Source organism: Podarcis muralis, chromosome 15 (assembly GCF_964188315.1).
Source record: "Podarcis muralis chromosome 15, rPodMur119.hap1.1, whole genome shotgun sequence".
NCBI lineage: Eukaryota > Metazoa > Chordata > Lepidosauria > Squamata > Lacertidae > Podarcis > Podarcis muralis.
Genome location: NC_135669.1, coordinates 37,924,723 through 37,945,087, shown reverse-complemented (window position 1 = coordinate 37,945,087; position 20,365 = coordinate 37,924,723). Strand labels below are relative to the sequence as shown.

Sequence of the window (20,365 nt, the reverse complement as noted above, 5' to 3'; positions counted from 1 at the left end):
TTGGGTGCTTGGAGGGCTTAGACTTCCAAATTTGTTTTTGGGATAACATCACCTTTACTAATCAATAGCCACTGTTATCCTAGCTGGGAGAGCACCATCTTTTAGGCAGCCCAATCCCATGCATGTTTAAGCAGCAGCTGTTAGAGATACGGAAGGAGTTGGATTCAGTTCACATTTAAAGCCCTTCCAGACTTCTGTTTTTATTTCACATTCACGATGTTTTGGTATCGGGGCAGTTAAATACAACCCCACTTTCACTCCTGTTTGCTCTTGCAAAAGTTTCAAGGCAGGCATATAGCTTTGTTTCCAATCAGTGCATGTCCCATAGCTTCCTGCTGAAATCCTATAACTTTTCATATTAGAAATGTTCTGGGGAGCTGTTTGTCTGTGTGCTATAGCACTTTTGTTGCACTATTAAAAAAGCAGAATGTGTGGACACTTCCACTGCACCATTTCTGTGTAACTGACATGTTGCAGAATATAACCGCCCCCCCCAAACTTTTCTGGAGGGGCTCAAGCATGTAAAGCGGGAATGCACCCACATCTGTCAATTCAAAATTCTTGGCTACCCTGATCTGATAGTTTAGAATAAAAGCTAATTCCCTAGAGGAAGTGGAAGAGATGATTCACTTTGATCAAGTTTGTTTACCATGCTTATAGGAGTCAATTGTTGGTTGGGCCATTACAGAAGGCAGTTATTTGATCTCCTCCATATGTGTGAGGGTTGTGTGTGTGGTGGGGGGAGGAGTAGAATAGAAAAATTTCTATTTTTGAAAGAAAGAAAAAGGAAGATCCTTAGGGTAATAATCAGTCTGAATTACAGCTTTCAAAATTAATGCCATGCAGGGGTGGCAAGTATAACGTGTGCATTTTTAATCGGTGCACCCCCCCCCCCGTCGGTAATCAATATGCTGTATAACGAATGAGCTTTAATAAGCACACTCTGTTTTATTATTCTTATTAATAATAAGGAGGCCCTTGAAAATATCCATGAAAGGAGGCACTTAAGTTGATAATTAATAAATGCTGGTTTTGGTTTCCGCTGCTAAACAGCTTCCATGAGTGGGCTTGATAGCGGCTAGATCTTCATTCCAGCAGCAGAGGGAGGAGGATGAAAGTGTGTGTGTGTGTGTGTGTGAGAGAGAGAGAGAGAGAGAGAGAGAGAGAGAGAGAGCGCTGCAGATTAATAAGCAACTGTAGCAGAAACTGCTTAACACAATGGAGTTATTTTGTTCTCCAGTTAGGAACGTGAGGCAAGGTGTTGAGCTCAGCAAAAGTTCAGCTATGGTGGAAATTGTGGAAATTGCACCATCTTGGCTGGGTTGGGTCATTTCCCTACCTAAAAAGAAAACTTTTTCAAAGTAGCCTTAATTTGTTCCTCCTACAGCATCTCTCTCTGGATGGAAACTGTATACTTTTATGACAGACAAAATCAGTAACTTGTACAGTGGTTCCATTGTGTTAAAAACACCTCGGCTTACAAACACCTCGGGTTACAAACACTTCGGGTTACAGACTCTGCTAACCCAGAAGTACAGTGGTACCTTGGGTTAAGAACTTAATTCGTTTTGGAGGTCCGTTCTTAACCTGAAACTGTTCTTAACCTGAGGTACCACTTTAGCTAATGGGGCCTCCTGCTGCTGCTGTGCCGCTGCTGTGCGATTTCTGTTCTCATCCTGAAGCAAAGTTCTTAACCCGAGGTACTATTTCTGGGCTAGCGGAGTCTGTAACCTGAAGCGTCTGTAACCTGAGGTACCACTGTAGTACCTCGGGTTAAGATCTTAATTATAATAATAAGCAGAAGGCCAGGCCCCTGGCTCTAAGACAACTGTTGCACATCCTACAGACTGGGGAGCACGACGAAGAGAGATGGGTTTAGTTATGGTGCCTGACCAGCTGTAGTGTTGGCTTATATCCCTGCAGAAGGGAAAGCAGCAACAGATTAGCGTATGAGGGCAACCTGAGGTATTGGTGCCCAAAGCAGTAGTGTTCGAAGGAATTTGGGGGTGCACACGTTGGACAGGGACGCCCAGAAACCTAGGTAGGACATGGAATGAGGCCAGCATTTTGTGCTGACCTCCCCAGTGCCAAAGGGATGTACTCAATGGGTCACAGAACACGCAAAAATGGCCTGCCTCTTACTTCGGACTGGGATTTGTGGCACGACTGTAAAGAAATAACAAGAACAAAATAGGTCGGCCACCACTGGACTATAGATAGGGTTTCAACAGTGTTGTCTTTAACTATGAGGCTGCTGGCCTCTGTACATGAATTGTGGAGGGAATGGTAAGGGCCATCAATGCGATCCAGAAGCCCCAGCCCCTGACTCTGCTACATTTTGGGCAATCCCCAGTGGCAGCTCCAGACAGGGCTGCGAATGCTCCCTGCCTAAAGTCCTGGAGAGCCCCTGCCTGTCAGTGCAGACACTACTGAGGTGGATGGACCAGTGTTCTGACTCAGTATAGCTTCCTAGGTTCCCAAGTTCCTCCTCCACCACACCTGAGGGCAGCAGCTAGTTTAGGGGGCCAGGACAGGCCACGCGACAGACACAGCTCTTGTTCCTGCAGTGGTTGCCTCTCTGTGCCTAACACTTCAACCAGCCTTCATAGCTGCATAATTGTGCAGTTTGTTCTGCTTCCACGGTGCAGCTTTTTAAAGCTGGTGGGTTCAGGACTGAAATGTAGGAATCGTAGGTGAGACGGAAGGACATTGAGTTGGGAAATGAGTTGCGGGAAAAGGAAAGGCGGGAGTCCACAAATGGATAGCAGAGTGCGTGCTCTGCATGCAGACATCACCAAGGTCAATCACCAGTTTAAAAAAACCTCAGGTGATGGGAGGCGGTGTGCCAGCTGATCTATCCATCCTCTCCTACCATGAGACCTAGAAACTTGCTTTGATTGGAGACAGGCATTTGTTTTGAGTTTTTTTTTTCCTGAAAGAGTTCATGAAGGACATAATAGAGGCATGACCACCCAAAGGGCAATACTTCACAAACCTGTAGAAGCTTCTCATCAGAGGCCTCAGGTACACCACAGGAAATGGCGTCTTTGTCATACCACCTCCAACTCGCTGAAAACTAGTTAGTTGGTCTTCAGCCTTTGGGCACAGAGCACCCATTCATGGATTTTTAAATAGGAAAAAAACCCCCAACCCTCTTCATAGAAGAATTGCCTTTGAACAGCCTTTGAATAATTTTGGATCTTATTTTACTCTTGTGACAAGCCCACAGCTATTAGCAAAAAGCAACTTCCTTCTCCCTCCCATAATTGTGCCCACCCCCAATGCACCTATCTGCAGCTCAGGTTACATAGTAAGAACAGTTCAAACAGCATTTTAAACCCATTGTAATCTACCATCATTGTTTATGGCATGAAGAAAAGCTCCTAAATTGCATTTCTAGGACTTGCTTTCTTCATCAAGGGTAGTAATTTGACAAGGAGAGGAAATTTTGGCTTCTTTCACAGGCTTGGCCTGGGATTCTGATTTAAATTTTTGAGAAGCTGCAAGGGGAACAGAAAACTTATTTCTGATCATTTGGGGAGTGGGTAGCTGTGTGGGGAGTGTCTGTAATAATAAAAATAAAAATCAGTTTGTTGACACCAAAGGCGCACGAGCATATTTTTAGCTGAGATATAGGAGGCCGTTGGGCATTTTGCAAGCGCATAACCCAACAAGTAACACACTCATAATTCACTAATGTTTGCTGAATGACAGGGTTAAGTGGCTGCTATTCCCGGCCTCCCACCACACTAATGTATTCCAGACCTGCTCTCCTTTCTCCTGGATGGAAGTCAAATTGTTGCCTGCCTGCCTTGATACAGCAGCAGCCTTCCACCGCGAATAAGCCCCACTTCCTAAATGATTTTCATTTGTTTTTCTAATCTAATTTTTCCCTCGGTACCTCACTAATCATCAGTCCCATTAAGGCTTTGATGGGTTGACTGCTTTCCAGAGACGAGGCCATCCCGCAGTCAGCAGGGCGCTGACCTTCAACCGCAGCAGCCCCAAGTCCATCTTCTCTTGTTAAGCAACCCGAGTGCTGAGCTCTCTCTTTTAGCAATGGAAGAAGTGCCCTTAGAGGGGGCAGAGACCCTTGTGGAGTCTCCACCGTCCCCATTTCCTACCTTGTCGCCATCTAAGATGAAACTAGGAGCTAGATTGTTTCCTTTTTTTAAATGTGAAGTTCCAGCTCACCTGAAAGGCTAGGTATCTTATAACTTTCAATCTTTGATTCATTGAGGGGTTTCTGGTTAGGGGTGTGTAGAGATGAATGGAACTGTCATTTTTCAGTTCTTCAATTTTCTGATCTTAAATTCAGTTCCCAACATTCCTTTCACAATTTGTGATTAAAAAATAGTAATACAAGATTCTAATGAAAATTCACCAGAATTTTAGGGTGTGAATTTCTACTAATAAACACATTTTGGTATGCAGTTTCCCCTTATTTATTTTTTTGCAAAGAAGTTTCTCCTGATATAATGCAATTTTCTATGCTACTGTCATTTATCAGCTAGCACACTGTATATGCTGCCTCCGAAGGATCGGTGGTATATTTTGGGCTGTGCCTAGATATGTCACTGTCACTAGAGCACCCATTCCCAACTAGTTGGTTCATCATCTATGATTCCTGGACAGGGATAGCTTTGCCATCTAGATCCATGCATTGGTAACCTCACATCTAGATTACTGTAATGCACTATACGTGGGACTACCCTCGTGCCTGATTTGGTTGTTGTAAAATGCAGCTTTCAAGATACTCAGTGGGGCACCCAGTTTGCTTATATTAAAGGTAAAGGTACCCCTGCCCGTACGGGCCAGTTTGACAGACTCTAGGGTTGTGCGCTCATCTCACTCTAGAGGCCGGGAGCCAGCGCTGTCCGCAGACACTTCCGGGTCACATGGCCAGCGTGACAAAGCTGCTCTGGCGAGCCAGCGCAGCACACAGAGACACCGTTTACCTTCCCGCTAGTAAGCGGTCCCTATTTATCTACTTCCACCCGGGGGTGCTTTCGAACTGCTAGATTGGCAGGTGCTGGGACTGAAAGACGGGAGTTCACCCCGCCGCGGGGATTCGAACTGCCGACCATACGATCGGCAAGTCCTAGGCGCTGAGGTTTTACCCACAGCGCCACCCCGTCCCTTTTATTTGCTTATATTACATTAGTGTAAAGAGGCAGATTAACTACTGAGACAAGCAAAAAGTTTGGTTGTTGATATTGAAAGCCCAAAGCCACTTGAAATCAGGGCACCTAGCAGTTCACTTCCCCACTACAGACCAAGCTGAGCTGTAAGATCTTCTGAGGAAAGTCTGCTGGTCATTCTGCAGCTAATGGATTCTCGCTTGGTAACAACACAAAAGTGGGCCTTCTCAGTGGTGGCACCCACCTTTGGAATGGCTCCCCCTTCAGCATTTGAGAGGCTGAGAATGGTAATCAGCTTTAAAGCCTCTTAAAGACGCGTGTGTGTGTGTTTGTGTACTACTCAGTTTTATCCATGGTGTATTCATTTTTATTCTCTTTTTTTAAGCAGTGTTTTATATTGATTTTTTATTATATTTTATGCAGTGCTATTTTTCTAGAAAAAGAGGTGCTGAAACTCACCATGAACCAGTATACCAGTTTCTGGGTATCACAAGTGGGGAGAGACAGTACAGGTGTGCTCAGATCCTGTTTGCCTGCTTCCCAAAGGCATCTGCTTGGCCACTGTGATGCTGCTGGTATAAATGAGGGCATTTGGTCTGATCCAGCTGCAGGGCTCTCCTTACAGCACTTCTGCCCTCACCTGGCTCCCCACACCTGTTGCATCATTCCCTCTTGATTTTAGCCCTAGGAATTAATTGCCCCAAGGAGCCACCAGCTGTTATCTTCATGGTGTAGATAACAGTAAGTCAGATGGGAAAGAGCTCCCCATCCCAGTAAAAAATATACCCCTACCCTTGTGGTGAATGCAAAGTGGTAGTGATGTTCTGCCTGAATTGGGGGCTGAAGCAAACCTTTGTAGACTAATTTCTGATATCATTCTGGATAGAGTCATACTGCATCCCCCCCCCAATACAAAATTAGAAATACATTGAAGCCTAGTCTGGCAAGGAACTATAATAATAATAATAATAATAATAATAATAATAATAATAATAATAATAATAATTATTATTATTATTATTATTTATTTATACCCCGCCCATCTGGCTGGGCTTCCCCAGCCACTCTGGGTGGCTTCCAAAAGAATATTAAAATACTATAATACATCAAACATTAAAAGCTTCCCGAAACAGGGCTGCCTTCAGATGTCTTCTAAAAGCCTGGTAGTTGTTGTTCTCTTTGACATCTGGTGCGAGGGTGTTCCACAGGGAAGGCGCCAACTATATGCTATCAGGTCCTTGCGCCTCTTCAGGCAGCTCTAATATTCTTTGTAAAAGAAAAGAGTGATAAGCTTTTTTGAATCAAGGAACCTAGAGATGCAGAAGGCTGGTTTTTAATAATTAGTACCATGGTGCAGCTCCCAAGAGAACAAAGCCATGCCAGCCTTTCTCAACACCCTCAATTTAAAATAGCTAGTAAAAGAAATAAAAATTAGTCATTTAAAATATGGAAAGCCCCAGTTTCCAAGGCAATTGCATCCGACGGGCAGTTAAACACCTCTTGCTAAGCCAAAACCATAATGGTCAAGTTGTTGCTAGTTGGTGGTGGCTTGATAAATTGTTTGATGCTTTAGTTTTTAAGAGTCCCGGTGACTCTTTGCAAGCACCCACCTGGCGGGGACTGTGGAAAAATAATCCATGAGTCCCTGGGAGCTATGATGTCACACACATCCTTCTGAAGTCTTTCTTGAAACTTTGCCTTTCAGAGTTCTGATGCACAGGAGACAAGTATGATTAAAAGAATGGGGCATCTAGCTATCAAGAAAAGAACCTTCATGCCAGGTAGGTTTATGTCTCCTCCCTAGCAGATGTGGAAATGCGTAGAACACCTTGTCCGCTGTAACAGAGTAATTAAGAAATGATGATTGACTAACCAGAGCATATGGGCACCTTTTTGAGATGAATGCAGGTAAGGGAAGTGGAAAAATAGACATTAACAGCTAGGTGTCAAGCGATTGATGCAAATGACACATCATACAACACTGTTCAAAACAGATTTTTTTATTATTTTTTTCTGAGACAAACACATTGATTTTCTGGACCACAGTAGAGGATGGAAACCTTTCACAAACTTATTTATTTGAAAATACAAATATAAAATTATACTTTCCACATCTGTGATGTGAGAGACCCCCATCCATGTAGTATATTTTTACAACAGGGCTTCGGAAAGCCATACACAGAGACCTGAAAGATGCTTGATATATATAGATACACGTATATATATATATGTATGTATATATATATTTATATATGTATATAAAAAGTCACTACCAAAGTTCGCATCAGTTCATACTAAAATATAAAAGGAAGGGGCTAGGCCTGGCCACTGTGTCATTGTTGATTAAGTACATTTAGAACCACCTGAAAATGCTGAGACTTTGCATTGGATTTACTGATGGAATTCAAAACGTACAACATATACAGTGAGATTATTTTGCTATCACTAGAATTCAATTGACACTCACATCCCACACATGTGTGGTGGTGTTGGCATATGTACAAACACAGGTTATTCTATAGCACGGGTGACTTCTTTTTTGTTTGTTTGTTTTTGTCTGAAACAAAATTCTATCAAGACAATACATTCTGATTGTTTGGTAACTGGCAAACAGATCACTTTGATTTTGAATTCCTTTTATTTTTTGGTAATTTTTTTATTACAGTATTAAAGTATTGCTTAGCTTGCAGAATCTCATGTAGTGCTTGCACACAGTGAGAAAATGGATTGGAATTAGATTCTGCGCACTTTATGAAACTCTACAGTGTATTGATGCAGATTTTTTGGGAATCTGCCAGTGTGTCTAAGGCCCCCTGTCACTCAAAACATAGTTAGACTAGCTTCAGTTTGCTCTTCCAACCATTTTGCTTTTCAGAAAAAAAACCCAAAACAAAACAAAAAGGAAACCTTTCAAAACAAATACACCCAAGAGTAAAAAATAAGTAGTTAGTATTTTTTTTTTTTTGTAAACAATTTCATATGCAATATATATATTACACAACCATGGCTGACCTTCAAGAAAAAAATGTAGGAAAACTATATTGCTTTAGTTTTGTTTTATGTTGCATTGAATTAGATGGCAAATGAAACAGGGTGGTTTGGTGGCTGGAGTCCCTAGCCCTCATTCACACTCAAGATTGAAAGAATCGTACAGGGTTAATAGCTGGGGTGATGGAGAAGAGAAAATTAAAAAAAGTCTGTACACCTTTCAGGTCATTATTATTTACCAACAATTACCCAATGATTCAACTAGCCTAGCAAGATGTGTAACATTCATCAGCTTGTGTATATACTGCTGTACAAGGGGAAAAAAATTACAGCAACAGAGCCATGCTACCTTAAAGTCCAAGCTACAAATTCAAATTAAAATGAACATTATGTAGAATAGGAAACAAAAAAGGGACAGGTTGCTCTTCATTTTAATCAAGTTAAGATTGGATGGGGTGTGTTTTGTTTCCCCTCTCCACACCTTCGGTGGGAGGAGAAACAGGCAATGTGAATTAAAAACTCCCAATATCCCGTGAGTGAAATTCTGGCCCTCTGTTCAAGTCAGTAGCAAAAAAGAAAAGTATGCCAGGATTTCATGCCAAGCTCTTTCCAAACTTTTAGATCAATTTTGACATCCAGACGCCACGGAAACAAGCAGAGAATTTCTCATAGAGTTTCCTGGCCTCTGTTTTTTCACAAGATTGTTTTAAAAATTAACTTTTAACTTGAGGCACAAAGCAGCATTTTCCAATGCTTCCTCCATGGAGGTGTGTAAAGAATACACCACAGTACTTGAGTGGTGCTTTCCAATCCCTGTTTACACCATTCTGCTCCTGCATTTTGGTTTTTGCTAACTCCAAGGCATTGTTTGGAAGGGGAAGTTTGGAACAAAATGATGAGATGCTGAAGATGGGGCTTTTTGCCTGCTCACCTTGACTAAAATAATGACGCAGCTGAGCCTTCTGTGCTAAAATTAATTGTTTTCAAAAACAAACAAAGGAACCCAAATCCTCTGAAACAGATTTCTAGATGAGTGAGGGAACTAAAATGAACCTTAGCCTAGGAAGCCACTCCAGAAACATACCAGGTTCCACACAAGTTGTGCTATGGGCCACTGGGGCTTTTCAAAAGGTATAGAAACATCTAAAACATATTCACACAGGTTATCAATTTTTTTCTTCTGAGCATTCTTTTTTAAAAAAATATTTTTTCTCTTAGTAAAATCATTTTATTATACCATGCCTCCCTCTTTTTTTATTTTAAAAAATAAATTAAAAAAATCCAGTTTTGCATATCTAGCGTTAGCATTTAAGGTAGTATGGCACACCCTCTTTATAAAAGTCAAAGGGTGGGGGAATCTAGAAAATGCCGCAGCGGTTTTGCTAGCATTTTTTTCCTTCTTCTTCTTTTTTTAACATTGTGAGACCTTTGGTTAGTTGAAACCACATGAGATCAGCAGAAAGAAAAAAACACAAAAAGAAAATTTAAGTTTTAAAAAAACACCTGCCCAAAATTATTAGCATTTCGTTTTGTCTTAAATAAGAGAAAGTTCTATCCTTACTGGTCCTAAATCTGAATAACTACATCTATGTATTTAACCTTAATTACGATACAACTACCAATATGTACTAGAAGAGGAAGAAAGAGAAGAAAAGAGAAGGGGTTGGGGTTTGTCACTACACTAGCATCAGGACAGCACTCTTACAAGATAGTCATTTTTATACATTATTAACATACAACAATGATCAAATAATCTGCTATGAGGTGACAGGGAATGAATGACGAGGAGGAACACATGGTAGTATACAGTACAGGCACACGCTCCCGGGAACTCCTCACAGGAAAGCTCCATTGAAATGAATGGGAGCTGCGCAGAGCTCCTGGGAGGGAGAACTCTACATCATTTGAAAGGAGCCTTCAGAGAAGTCGTCCCTGATAGGTGGTACTCTGATGTCATCTACATTGATTAAAGAGTAATAAAAAAAAATTCCCTGACTTTTTTTTTTTTACACACTTGACTCTCAGGGAATTTGGTTTGCAGTTAATTACTTTTCTTTCTTTATTATTATTAATAGTATTATTATTATTTAGTGTACTACTTGATCAAGTCTCCATTTTAAAAAGCGTCCAGCATTCTGGCTTTTAAACCTGGTTGTTTTGAAATAAGAAAATAATAATAATAATAGTACAACCAAAGACATTACACAACCAACCAACAAACAAAAAACAACCCAAAACCAACAACAAACAAAGAAACCCATGTTTTTTGTTGTTTAAAAACAAGACCCTCCCCCCCCCTCCTTACGGTTAGCATTATGGTGCCTCGGTGAGTGTTCAAAGATGCTTTGCTCTAACTTGTCTATTGAACAACTATGTTAGCCTACTTGTTAGTAAAGTTTTACAAAAATAGGAGCGCAGCAGCTTTTTTTTCTCTTAACAAATGTCGCATTCAGTGTCTTATTCTGGCTGTACCTAGAGTACCAAATTTATAAACGTAACAATTTAAAAAAATATTAATAAACCTTGTCAATATTAATGTTAAAAAAAAGAATATATCCACACTATAGTTATGCTTGTAATATCACCTACTGTGTTGTACTTCGAGTTGCTGTTGCTGGCCTATTTGACCCATATTTAAAAAATTAAATTAAAAAATATCCTTCATAAGACTCCTCCCCAGCAGAGGACCATATATATAACAGCCAAACATTAAACATGTGCAAATTGGAAATTGTCAGTTTTTCCCTACCAGTCACAGTGCAATGATGTTTTTTATACATTTTTTTTTTCAAATCTGTTTTCATCTACAATAAATTAAATCTTCTCTTGCGTCTAGGGTGATAAACTTGTAGCACTGAGGTATTCAGAACAATATTTTCTTTTTTTAAAAAAAAAAAAAACTTTGCTTTCCCTAATTTGTTAATATAGGAAAGAATGGATGAGGTGAGAAGATGCAAGGCTTAATTTGCACCCCCTGCCCACAGCGTGGGAGCTTCCAAGTGGACTCGCTTGGCCAGAGAGCTATAGAAGGCGTCAGGGTGGCTGAAATGGATGGACAGTCAGTCAGGTGATCTAAAGAATGGTTAAAAAAAGTGTGCTTGGATTTTTAAATACCGTCTTAAATATTATATTTGTAGCTTTTTCAATCTTGGGAAAAGCAGTTTTTTTCCTCCTTCTTAACTTAAAAATGTAACTAGACTGTTACTTTATAAGCTGTGCACAGATGTCTAGTTAATATGCTGGTATGACGCTAGTACAGTTATAAGGTCTAACACCTACAGAGCAAGCTAAACAGTGTTGATCTAACTGCTATGGGCCAGCTCTGGCAGTCGATCTCAAACGTTTAAAAATGTCAGGGTGCGACCCACTGGGAGCTTTGCCGTTCCATGTGCTGGCGAGATGAACGGGAGCCAGGAAGGGCAGTTCCCTGCCCTTGGGACTCTTCTGTTCATGCCAAAGCACTTGCAGAAGAGAAGCTTCCAGCAGATCGGGGCCCCCTAATCTTTGTCTTTTTCTTCCGTTCAGTACAGAAACTGCCTTAGTCTGACTCCATCACAAAAATATTATGCATTTCTCTTTTTTAATAGTTTATATGTAAGTTAATGGAATTGTATTTACAGTATTATTATTTTTCAGAAATCACAATTTCAAAAAACCTTATATCGCCTCTTTTTCAACAACAAAAAAATGCACTTATAGAAAAAGGACGCACAAAAAACTTTGTGGTCCTTGCCTTATTGCCGAAAATAGATATAATTAGGTTAACTAATACAAAGAACTGCTAGAGATCTTGTTACTGAGCCAGCCTCCCATTCCCTATACAGCATAAATAGAATATGTCCGCTCACTTGTCTTGCTTGCTCTACTTCTAAATTCAGTGTGTGCTAAATTCCACCTGAAAAAAGTTTTTTTAGCTTCAGAATTGGTACCAGTCAACTGAGAATCGTGTTACCACTTCAGCTTCTTTTAAGCGACGAAAGTACATAAAACAAAATAAAGGGGTGGGAGGTTATTAAAAAGCAAAGCCGCCCCCCAAAAATAAATCCTCGTAATATATAAACAGTTATATTATGGTTAGGCTTTTTCTAAATACACAAAGTAGTAGGTCTACGTGACTACAAGCCTATGTCAAAATACTACAAAAGAGTGATTAAAATAGATTTCAAAGGGGAAAAAACATCAAGAAAAATAATAAAATGAACAAAATGGATTATATATATATACACATATTCTTTTCTTTAAAAAGCTGTTGTTCTATATAGTACAGCAGGTTTGTGAGATGATAGAGATTGTGGACAACCCAAGTCCGCTGAATGCCACCTCCAGTTTGTGTGGGTTATTGGTGATGATGCAATGCTCAAAGTCTGATTGATGATGTATCACCTAAACATGGAACCATTCAGAAACTTCGCCCTGTCTTGCCTGGACATCCAGATATACTCTACAGCACGTTTTTGGAAAAGGAAAAAAAGAGAGAGAGTGTGTGAATAGATAAAAACAACAACAATTATAGCCAACACTTCAGAGACATGTTATTAAGTTCTCTAGCCTTTTTATGGGTTTTATGGTCACACTTTGAAGGTGGTGTACCTGGGATGTCATTTGTTTCCCAACAGGCCACCATACATTTGTCTTAAAGGGCGAGGGACTTGTGCATGTTGATATCCAGAGCTGTGTGTAACCAACCAGGTTAAGAATATCAAAATGCTGCACCACATCAGCTCAAGTTCAGAAACAGGGAAAGTGGAATTCTGGCGCTTAAATACACTATGCAATTATGTTGTGTGCCTCCTTATTCTGTGATTCACAGGGAGCTATTTGGCACACATGAGTCCCCTCCCCTGACTGGTGGAAAGCAGATTTAGCCTCCCAACTTCTGAAATGTTAGCGGGCGCAGCTTCCAGGTATAAGGTCAGAATTTATTCTTTTTTCTTTTTCTTTTTTAAAATTCTTAGGGAATCTGATTTCGGTGGCTAATATCAAATTCTCCAGCTTTCTGCCGCTCTAGTGGCACCGCAGCATACACACAGAGTCTATTATTCATGTGGTAGCTGCACCTATCTGCCGAGAAATGTGATAGGGAAAGAGGAACTGGGGTGATTGAGACTCTTAGGCAAATGACCTACAAGGGGAGCTTAGATGGTAACTTACACATAATATGAATTACCCTTAAAACAGAAACAGGCAGGGAGCTAATGCTGCAAACAGGGACTCTCTGCTTCTAGGTCCATGCAAGAAAATCAGGGTTATGTTAAGTGCCAGGGATGTTAATATTGACAATAACTTGGTCCCAGGGCCATAGCTCAGTGGCAGAACACATGCTTTGTATGCAGAAGGTCTCAGGTTCAAGTTCTGATATCTCCAGGTACAGCTGGGAGAGACCCCGTCTGAAACCCTGAAAAACTGCTGCCAACCCGTGTAGATAGCACTGAGCCATTTATATGGTCTAATGTGTCTGACTCAGTATAAGGCACCTTCCTATGTTCCAAGTGTTGTCTTCCTTTTAAGGTCGTGCACTGTGGAGCCACAAGGTCCTCAAAATTAGAGACAAACCCTTTAAAAATTTTATAGGTTGGAGTTACTTGTGAGTGAGAAGAACTTCTGTTTCCTTGGGGTTCTTGGAAGGAAGTCATGTGTCTGAGATGGCCCCTCCTACTGCGTGTTGCCCCAAAAGAGTTTTTCTTCATACCATCCTTATGGGCTTTGGAGACATCATCCCTGTTGGCCAGCTCCTCCACCCACAACCTGCCTCTGCATGTTTATCATGGATTCCTGGGGGAATCTACTGCTGGTGCATTCAGCTTCCCCATCAGCTTAGGCAGGAAGTAGTGTCGCTTGTTGACTAGTTTGTGTGATGGTTTATGTTTTCCTGGTATGCCCCATTCAGCTTTTCATAACTCTTGAACATGGAGAGTGATGCAGGGCCATGCAGTGCCGCTGGTCTGGAAAGGCAGCTTTTGACTTACAGCAGTTCCAGGAGCCTCCTTGCTTTGACCTCTCTGGAGAGGGAGCACTCAAGAGAGCCTCTGCCCTAGGCATTCTAACTTCCTGCTGTATGCCTTCTTGAACAGGCTGGCCTTGCTGGTTCCATGCCTTATGGAATGTGCCACTAAGATGGACCACTTGTGTCCAGAAGATGGAGAATAGGAAAGAGGAGGGAGAAGAGGAAGAGGGCAGAAGGAATGCTGACTTAGTGCTTCATTCTTCCTTCAATGGGACTTGCGTACTTATTTACCCCTTTCCAGTCCTGGACAGGGGGACTGCAATGGTAGGGAAGGGCCTGTTGCTGGTGTGGACCTGGCAGAATTCCTTTTCCCCAGACAAACGCAGTATTGAGAGGACTTAACCCCCTCCACTGACAGTTCACTTGCAGCCCAGGGCTTTAGCCTTCCTTGGACGTCTGTCCTGTTCACCTGCTTCAGAGGCGTCTGGTTCTTAAAACACGTTTCCCTTTGAGGGTGACTTTGCCCTGCTGCGGGGCATAGTGTTTGGCTGCTGATGCCAGCCAAGGCTGAGATGCGGGTGGGGAGAGATCCAAATGGGCTCTGCAGGCTTCTCCATCACCTCCGTGAATCTCATGGTGCCTGCTTGCTGTGATGAGCAATTGTGCCAACCCTCTCAGCCATCTGGGCACAATGTTCTCCACCGTCCCACTTGGGGCTCCTCTCTTTCTCTGCCTCCTCCTCTTCTGTGCAATTGTGCCAGTGTGAACCACAAAGCTCCTGTGCTACAGGAGCAGCCTCCCAAATGCCCCCAGTTTCTAACAGCAGATGGGGAATGAAAGGGGAGGCAGGAGAGAGAGAAACACTCAGAAGAAGAAAATACAGAAGACAAGCTAGGAGCTCAAGTTGATCCCAACCATCCAGCTCATGAGGCAGGGTGGTCGGGTGAGAAGGATGTTCCCTCCCCCTGGGTAGTCTCATCTACTTGGGACCATAATTGGATCCAGCCAGAGGGAGGAGCCATCCCAGACACATGGCTGCTCTCCAGGAACCCGTGGGGGAACTTCATTTACACATTTTTTTTGAAAAGTAAGAGATGTGGTTGGCAAACAACTTGGATGAAAAAGCATGCCAATAGTTGATGTAAAGTCTTCCTTTTTCTGAAACAGGCCCTCTTCACAGGACTTCAAAACCAAGTATGAAGGTGAACCTGTGCTCTTTGATGGAGGTGGTGGTGGGTGCATTGAAGGGCAAAAATAAAGAGCGTGACATGACAAGGGAAGAGAGAGTGGCGTGTAACTAAGCGCCCTGGTGGAGTTAAGAAAGAGGCATGCTGCATTTGTAATAATGACTTGGATATGGAAGTGATTGTTATTGAATCCCACTGGTACCTAATTTTTTATTTTTCTTACTGGCTTCAGCCAATATAAGCAGTGAGAATGAGACAACTAAATAACGTGTGTTCACACTGCCTCTCTAAAAATTAACTTCATGTTTCTATCCACCAAGCTCTTTATTCATTCTACTTGGCCTGGTGCCAGAAGGGATACCTTCTCCCAACACACCTGAAATCAGGCCTCACATATCAAGAAGTTCCCTAGAAGACGTTCTCAGAGCAAGGCCCTGGGTTTAAGGCAGCAAAAGTCATTTGTGGCAAAGTCCTACTTGAAAACAACAGAGCGAAACTTGAGTCACAGCTAACTCAAATCATGCTGGTGCCAGTAGGAATTAGCCATGGCTAGTTTTTTTTTTTTTTTTGCCAGTTTGTGCCCACTCAGCTATCAGGCTCTGGGTCTGTTTCAAGCAAGGCCTCTCTCTGTAAACCTCTTGAGTAGCTTGGCTTTTCCAATAGGCTTATGGGAAGCTGTCAGACAAGGCAGCTGCAGTGGATGGAGGTAGCACAGCCTGACACCTCTGAGCTTCTGATCCCCAAGCTTCTTTCCTGCTTGGTGGTCTTGGTGTTTAGGGGGAGACGTGAAAAATACAGGTTGGAGAGGAAGCTATGAACCAGTAAATCCTGGTTTAAAGCTTAGCTCAGCCATGAACTGAGCTATGCTTGTACCTCTGCCTCAACTCCGATCTGCAGCTCTTCCTACCTACCTACCATGCAGGGCTGTTGTGAGAATTACTGAAATGTTGTGTGCGAAGGACTTCACTGGACTCCAATGTTAAGCATAAAAATAATGATTGGCAGAAGTATGTGGACCAAATGGTACAACCTTTCTGTAATTGGGAACAGGTTAGGAAAGGCTATCCAGGGCCCGTTATTGCCTGAAGATGTGTGTTTGTGTGGTTGTCAAGAAGAAACAAGGATTGCCGCAAAAGGTATTCTCAACAAGGCTCACAGAGGACTAGATGTCTCTGAAGCTACAGCAGAAGATACCTAGTGGAGTGAAGAAAACATGGCGCACAAATTACAGAGATGCTCTTCATTTGAAATGGGCTTATTTCAGCCACTGCTTATTGCCTTGTTAATGGCGGTTACAGCGCTCATGTGGGTACTGGGTGAATTAATGCCGTATGGTTACCTGGTTAACACTTGTTAGCACCAAAACACCATTTTTAATTGCTCATGTAGTGTTTTTTTCTGTGAGTAGCAAGACTGCATTTGAACCTGGTTGCTATTAGTAACTTTAACATAATAAGCAAGCAACCGTTAATGGCACCAGTTTGAGACCCTGATTCACCTAGAATGGTGTCCTGGTTTTCTTTTTGTTGTCTCTCACTGCCAGTCACTTAGATCATACTCCACAGAAAGATATACTTATACTGAGTCAGACCATTGGTGCATCCACCTCAGGCAGCAGCTCCCCAGGATTTTAGGTGGGCAAATATTTCCCAGCCCTACCTGGAGATGCTGGAGATTGAACCAGGGACCATTGGCTTGCAGGGCAGAGGCTTGACCACTGAATTATGGCCCTTCCCCAACTGCATGTTCTAAAGGTTAGTGACAAGTACAGAATTTATTTATTTCAGTACATGTAATACCCTGTCTTTCTTCCACCATAGAGCTCAAGCTGGCATATATGGGATTCTCAGGCACTAACCAGACTCAGACCTGCTTAGTTTCAGCAAGGTATCTTTATCGCATGCCCTCAAGTCACACTCTGGGTATGATGCAGAGCATGCTCCTGTGTCTTTTGCAAGGGGGTGTGTGTGGAACAGATACAACTCAAATGCCTTAGCATCCTTGAGAACCTTTTTTAAAAACTCATTTGTTCATGGTCGAAAAACCGTGGGTCACTTAAACCACACCACCATATACTTATTCACCCCTCTGGCATTCCTAAAGCCTTTCACAAGCATCATGCCAAATTCTCCTAATTTCAGCAATCATTATTTTAATTCCATGCATTGATTTGGAATTTAGAAGGCATGCAATTAGCAGCAAAATAAAGCATTTACCACATTTAGATATATGTGTATATAATCTGGTCATGGACTGTTTTCTAGGAGTTGTTTTTACTCTTTAGACTGAATATTTATAATTTGATATGCAAAGACCCCACATTGGGGTGGTCAGTTGAAGGGTAGGAAACAGGCAGGGATCCAGATAGGACATTAGTAAGTGGATAGTTTTAATTTGAGGTAGCTGTTCTGAAAGTACTAACAGTCCTTATTGTGCTACAGGATTTGACATAGCACTTAGAGGTGGATTTGAAGCAGTAAAGCATTGCACTTTTGAATGCTGCTTTTTCCACAAGTCTCTAGTCCACATTAATGGTACTTATTAAAAAAAATGCTCAGAGAAGGTTGAGGATTCCTCAACAGCTCTTTGTATCTGAATAATCAAATCGATTGCATAAAAATGAAATAAATGTAAAGACACTTAGCAAAATTTGCTCAGGATCCCTTTCCACTTTCCATCCCAGAAAACTTAATAATAATAATAATAATAATAATAATAATAATAATAATAATAGTAATAATCTTACAAGGAAAAAAGGATTTAAAGACAGGAAGAAAGAAAAGTGTAAGAATGTAAAAAAATTGACAAAATATAAGGGACATAGTTGAAAATATAAATGCTATATACTGGAATACCTCCAAGTGAGATGGCAACCAACCCTGTGTAACGTTTCAATGGTATCCATTTGTAAAAGCCGTTGCAATCAAAGGCCCCTAAAATTGTACAATTGTTAATGTCATCAGTGTGATACATGGGAAAAGATTGTGATTTTTATTTATTTTTTGCATGGATTTATCAAAAGTCTCAAGTGTGTGTGGTGCCAGCATGAATATTTAGAAAAGCTGCAATCTAGTCCTGCTAACATCTCTGTGGATTCAATTCTAGGGATATTTTTCCAAGATCACATCTGAAAAGTAAATTTCTTAAGCTGCTGTTAGTAAATGGATGGCGTGAAAGGTATTAAAAAGGCAGCTACTTTCTGCAGAATGTTATTGAACGTAAAATTAAAGAGCCAGCTGTGTGCAGGCACACACAAAATAATTTTAAAGGCCACATTAGTGCAGACAAAGCACAATGCTGAGTGCTGTATTATTCTTTGGAAGCCAGGCTGCTGCAAAAGGTCAACAGCGCACACGTTTTCAAGAACAACCCGATCTTTTCTTTCTTTAGGCGAAAAATGGAAATGAGGGGTGTTGCAAAGTGGTGATAGATGGCAGTTTAGATTGATGTAGGTCTTAACAGAATAATAATCTGTCTTTCACTGTACAGCTGATCCAATGGGATTTTGCAAGTTACCCAGCTGACATTACAAGGGGAATGGAATTAAAACAAAAACCATACATGTCCGGGTGTTAACTTTTTTAACGCAGTAAAACACTTTTGGAACTTTGTCTGCACTTTGGGTTAATTAGGATATAGCTCCAGATACAAGAAAATGGACAGGAATAATCCGTTTGGCTTAAAATAATTTGGTTAACTGGCCACTAAACAGCGTCAGACATTCATGCTAACACACACAATTGAGCACAGTAGAATTGAGATGGGGGGAGGGGGGGGACTTGCATGCAAATTTGTTGAGCAAAATTTCCACTCGAAAATTAGTAATTTTCCGCTTCCAAATTAATAATCACACCACATTAATACTAAAACATCTTGTATTGGCTTGAGAAAAAAATACGTTAAAAACTTTTTTGCAGATGAACAGATTTAAAGCAACAACTTCAGTTCTTTATAAATTGGATTCACATAACCATTCCTCCACCCACACACTATGCAACCTTTTTCCACCCTCCAAAAACGGATTAGATCTTAAAACTGAATACGAAATAATGGCACAGAAAGAAGCCCCTGTTCTGGTGATGTGAATCCATTCACTCATGGGTAGCTGGTAAGGTGCAGAGCAAGGCAACTTTCCATGCTAAATTATGTTATTATATCAGTACTTCATTTCTAGCCCAGCTAAAATTTGAAAAAGTGATACAGGCCATTCCTTGCTTCCTGTTTTAAGGTTATAGGAGTGTTCCTGCAAATTGCTCCTATGCATATTCATACATCTACTTTTGACAAAGGGTTAGGGTGCAAGGAGCTGCTCCCAGATTCTTGGGAGCATGAGCAGAGTTATCAACCTTTATAACTTTTGGGATATGGAAGTTGCTTGGAGGAGTACAGATAGATCTCATCTTACACTGATTTTACATACGTGATTCCAGCGTTACACAGATCACAGAAAAAAAAAAAAAATAAGGAGGGGTGGGAGATCAGGGAAAACCCCCAGGAAGGCCGTCTAAGGTTACGCAATGGCTCCTGTGAGATCTCACGGGAGCCCTCCAGGGCCTTCCAGAGCCCAATAGGCAAAGTGGGTTGGGGGGGGGGCGAGGCCCACTCAGTGACGACTTTAGACAGGGAGGGATGGTTGTGAAGAGCTGTTCCGGGGATCGTTCTGCCTTTGTGCAATTTCCCTTATATGCACAATAGCCGGAATGTAACATGTAAGTGGAGATCTACCTGTACTTTAGGATCTCAAAATTAGCTCATGTAAGCGTTTTTGTGGGGGTGGGGTGGGGTGGCTTATAGCCAGAAAAAAAACTTAAGCACACCTTTGGAAATTAAGCACTCCTGTTTTTGTAGGATTGTGGCATTTGTTATCTTTCAGCTGCTCGAGTGGGAGCACTAAAGTGAGATCTCTCACCTGGGTAAGATTGCTATGAAAAAAACTTAACAGGTTTCCTTAAACAGAAGTGCACACACATTGCTAAAATTAAAAAAAAGGACACTTGGTGTGCTGTGCAGGTTGATGGATCAGAGGAAATCTCTGCCCCCCCCCTTTACAGAAATAAATACACAGTGCAACTTCTGTCAAATGGACACTTCTCAGCAGCTGACGT

The 20,365-nt window shown here is 41.6% G+C and overlaps 1 protein-coding gene across 29 annotated transcripts in view; it reads right to left on the bottom strand.

Annotated features, from left to right (window-relative positions):
* Window positions 1–7,125: 7,125 nt before the first annotated feature.
* Window positions 7,126–20,365, bottom strand: part of MSI2 (musashi RNA binding protein 2) — a 408,902-nt gene continuing 395,662 nt past the window's right edge. For 27 of the 29 annotated variants that reach the window (XM_077919615.1, XM_028708003.2, XM_028708007.2 and 24 more), the window contains 2 exons: window positions 18,116–18,193; window positions 7,126–12,570 (listed from right to left, as the gene is read on the bottom strand). In XM_077919615.1, the coding sequence (XP_077775741.1) occupies window positions 18,152–18,193 (42 nt within the window). In that variant the 3' untranslated portion in view covers window positions 7,126–12,570; window positions 18,116–18,151. The remainder of the gene's footprint in view (window positions 12,571–18,115; window positions 18,194–20,365) is intronic. The other 2 variants (XM_028708004.2, XM_028708011.2) reach the window with 1 other exon arrangement.